Here is a 3,576-nt window from a genome sequence, read left to right as displayed (position 1 = left end):
GCAAACCCAAATAACCAATTTGTACTTTACAAAATATGAGCCACTGATGACTTGGATTCCTCCCACCCTCTGGTTCCATCCTCCCCAGGATATGTGTGACTGCAAGTAAGGAATTTGTGACATTTCTGCAGCATGCAAAAGTCTTTTGAGAAAATGTACATATCAGACTGGTTTGTACCACTCCACAAAACTTTCTCTACCTACCACCTAACACTTATTTTTTTCGTGCTAGGAACACAGCTCCAACAATAATAGCTATTGCAGCCACAGCAACTCCTGCTGCTACCAGAAAAGGCTTCAGGCCTTCGATTCCTGACCCCTCTGAAACACCATTAGTGGCTTCCTGTTCCTCCTCAGTCCCCTTATTTTCTAATGAGCTTGGGACCCCTTGAGGCTCAGCTCCTCCACTGGCTTTTGCTCCATCCTGATTGACTTGTACAGTCTCCACTGTTGTTTTCTTAGGAGTTGGATTTGGTTGCTCTTTTATGGAACCTTCTTTCTTATCTCCACTTGCTGCTGCAGTTGCTGGACTACTTTTGTCACTTTTCGTGCTTTTCACGCTGGTCGATCTAGGCTTGGCTTCCATTCTGAATTTCCTTTAGGACCACAGTACAGTGGGGTGCAAAGAAACCCAAACTTAAGTCCTTTTGTGTCCTTTGGAACCCTGGTGTCAACAACTTGAAATCAGATCTTCTGTCTTTTTCTGTTAATCTAATTTAGGATGCCTTGACCTACATAATTAGGGAAGAAAACAGTGAAAATATAAATTTTATTTGTTGTCTGTTTAAATACCTCTTGGCTTAAAAGGACAGCTGTTAGAAATACAAACAATGAAGTAAAGAATAATGCACATAGAAAAGTACTTTTTTATCATTTAAATTGTGAAGCTGTGTACAATTGGACCTTAACCCCCTGTGCCAATCGGAGCTAGGTACTATGTCACACAGTACTTTGTCCAGCATACTGTGTTGACGTAGTACCTACATCCAACACAGAGGTTCACGTTCATGTTGCGGTCGCTGCTGTCAGCTTAACGGAGACTGTAGCTGGTGGCAGAAGGCAGCATCTGCCTTCATATGGTAAGGTAGCATGAGTGCTTCCTTACATATGAAGCCAGATCGCCAATCGTTACAGAGAGATTTAACTTTTTTTTTTAATATGATCTTATTTGGCGGCCATAGTGTGGCATCAAATATACCAAAATGGGCATAGCTCAATACCTTGGGTTGTCTACTTCATAGGTAAATTAAAAAAAACAACTAAAATACAAAGGCTCTATTTCTGTTTAAACGTAGTGGTAGGAAAAATGCAAAAAAAATTCTCTGGTACTCTGCCATTTTTTCTCTAAAAAGCGAAGCGGTTAAAGACTGATTCCTCACAAAAACTTTTTTATCAGCACATAAACATCTGATTTTACAAAAAAGTAAAATGTTTCTCTTAGATGCACCATATAAGCAAAATAGGGGAAAGAAAAAGAAAGTGAGTCTTATCCATCACCATCCCTTTAAATGATAAAGCACATGTCTATAGACACAAAGCCAAACTTATCTCAGACCAAAGTGTTTTATCATATACGGTTTTAAATTTTTTCAAAAGCAAAATATAGCAAAGTAATCCTGCCAATGGGCAAGTAACATGTTACAACTTTTAAGCAATAAAATCACATAGATATAATAGTATATATATGTGGAGGGACCCAGTATGGTTCCACTTATGCATCTATTTGAGGACAGGAGACTTGAGCCGGTCCCAATGCACACATCAAACTGCAAATATTTTCATTCATTTGTATCTGAAGTGGTTGTCACGTTCTCTAAAGGGGAGATCCCTTTGGTGAGAGTGATGTGCTTTTTGCGCCCAAGCTGATATCAATGTGGGTACCCACACTCATTGGATTGATTATTATGGTGACAATGCATATTAATTAAAGGAACCCAAGTCAACATTTTTCTTTCATGGATAAGATTGAGAGCACAATTAAAAAACAAAACAACAAAAAACCCTAATTTACTTTTGAAATTGTGCACAATTATTTTATATAAACACTTACTGAGGTACCAGTTCCTACTAAGCATATGCAAGTGTTCACAGTGTATACATATATGAGGAGTAAGTGAATGGGGAGTGAGAAGTTATAAGAGCAAGATACTGTAGACAGGCAGTGGTTTAGGGCTATCTTTTTTTTTCTCTTTACAGAGAGATTAAAGAACAACATTTTGGAGAGGTCACAGGAGACCAAAGTATAGATAGGGTCAGGTGGTCAATTTGTGGCCTGAAACTTGGATATTGCTGCCTGGATAGGGGTTGGAGGGGATCCTGAGCCTTAAGTGGTAAGCAGTGGTTTGTTACTTGTCAAACTGTTATGCTACTCTATGGGCTCCATGTACTAAGAGGCGGGCGGACAGCTTCTTAACTCGCGAAGCTGTCCGCCCGCCTCCGCTACACACGGGCAGCGGATCTATTGATCCGCTTGCCCGTATGTACCATTACACACTCAGCGGAGTGTGTAATGCCCGCCCCTTCAGTCGCGCGACCAATCACGCGACTGAAGGGGCTGTCAATCACCGAGAGCGAGCGAGCTCTCGGTGATTTTGCTTCGCCACCTAAGAGGTGGCGTAGGGTGTAGGAAGCAGCGGTCTAATGACCGCTGCTTCTTACATTGCGGGAAGCAGGCTCGCATATGCGAACCTGCCCCGCAAAGGCTCCGGAGCAGCTTTCGCTGCTTCGTACATGGAGCCATATGACATAGGTTCTCTCCCTGGGCCCCCTCGTTTCCTGACACCACACTAGTAATGAGTGGACTGGACACCTGAGATGTGGGTCCCAATTTATTTTGTGTTATTTGGCTGTTATTTGGTCAGAATTGATTTTGATCATGGTAAATTTATATAATATGGTTAATACTTTTTCCATAAAGGGAGTGGTTTGGCTATCAGTTTATTAAATGTGACCTCTTCCTGTTCTGCCAAAACCTGTTTGTGTATTTAATGGGGAATGGTTTTGGAGGAAAAGGGTGGATTATTGTAAAATCTAGGTATCTGTGCAAATGGATATAAATACATACACACAATTTAAATATTTAAAATATAGAAAACTACAGTAAATGTATCAAAGTACATTTCAAAGTTTACTAGTAAATAAACATTAAATAAACATTAAATTACATTTTGAGTTTAATTTGCATATAAAATGACTGTCTTGTAAAATTAAACTTCATATTAAAATATCACTATACCAAATAAAGGTAAATGTTCATTTCTACTAGGATAGAATTATGCTAATGATGTGTTTTGGCTATTTTTTTAAAAGATTTTTGGTTAAAGGGACAGTCTACTTCAGAATTTGTATTGTTTAAAAAGATAGATAATCCCTTTATTACCCATTCCCCAGTTTTGCATAACCAGCACGGTTATATTAATAGACTTTTTACCTCTATGATTACCTTGTATAGAAGCCTCTGCAGACTAACGCCTTATTTCAGTTCATTTGCAAGACTTGCATTTTAGCCAATCAGTGCCGACTCATAAATAGTTCCACAGGAGTTAGCACAATGTTCTCTATATAGCATGCATGAAC

The 3,576-nt window shown here is 39.3% G+C and overlaps 1 protein-coding gene across 1 annotated transcript; it reads right to left on the bottom strand.

Moving 5' to 3' along the window:
- Positions 1-214: 214 nt before the first annotated feature.
- Positions 215-586, bottom strand: CEND1 (cell cycle exit and neuronal differentiation 1). Its single transcript, XM_053689292.1, has one exon. The coding sequence runs from the start codon at positions 584-586 to the stop codon at positions 215-217; it is 372 nt and encodes a 123-aa protein (XP_053545267.1).
- Between the last annotated feature and the right edge of the window lie 2,990 nt (positions 587-3,576).

This window comes from Bombina bombina, chromosome 7 (genome assembly GCF_027579735.1).
Source record: "Bombina bombina isolate aBomBom1 chromosome 7, aBomBom1.pri, whole genome shotgun sequence".
Taxonomy (NCBI): domain Eukaryota; kingdom Metazoa; phylum Chordata; class Amphibia; order Anura; family Bombinatoridae; genus Bombina; species Bombina bombina.
This window is presented reverse-complemented; position numbering and strand designations above follow the sequence as displayed.

Excerpts from the sequence above, each read along its gene's own strand:
- CEND1 (XM_053689292.1), bottom strand. The coding sequence starts at position 586 with ATGGAAGCCAAGCCTAGATCGACCAGCGTGAAAAGCACGAAAAGTGAC.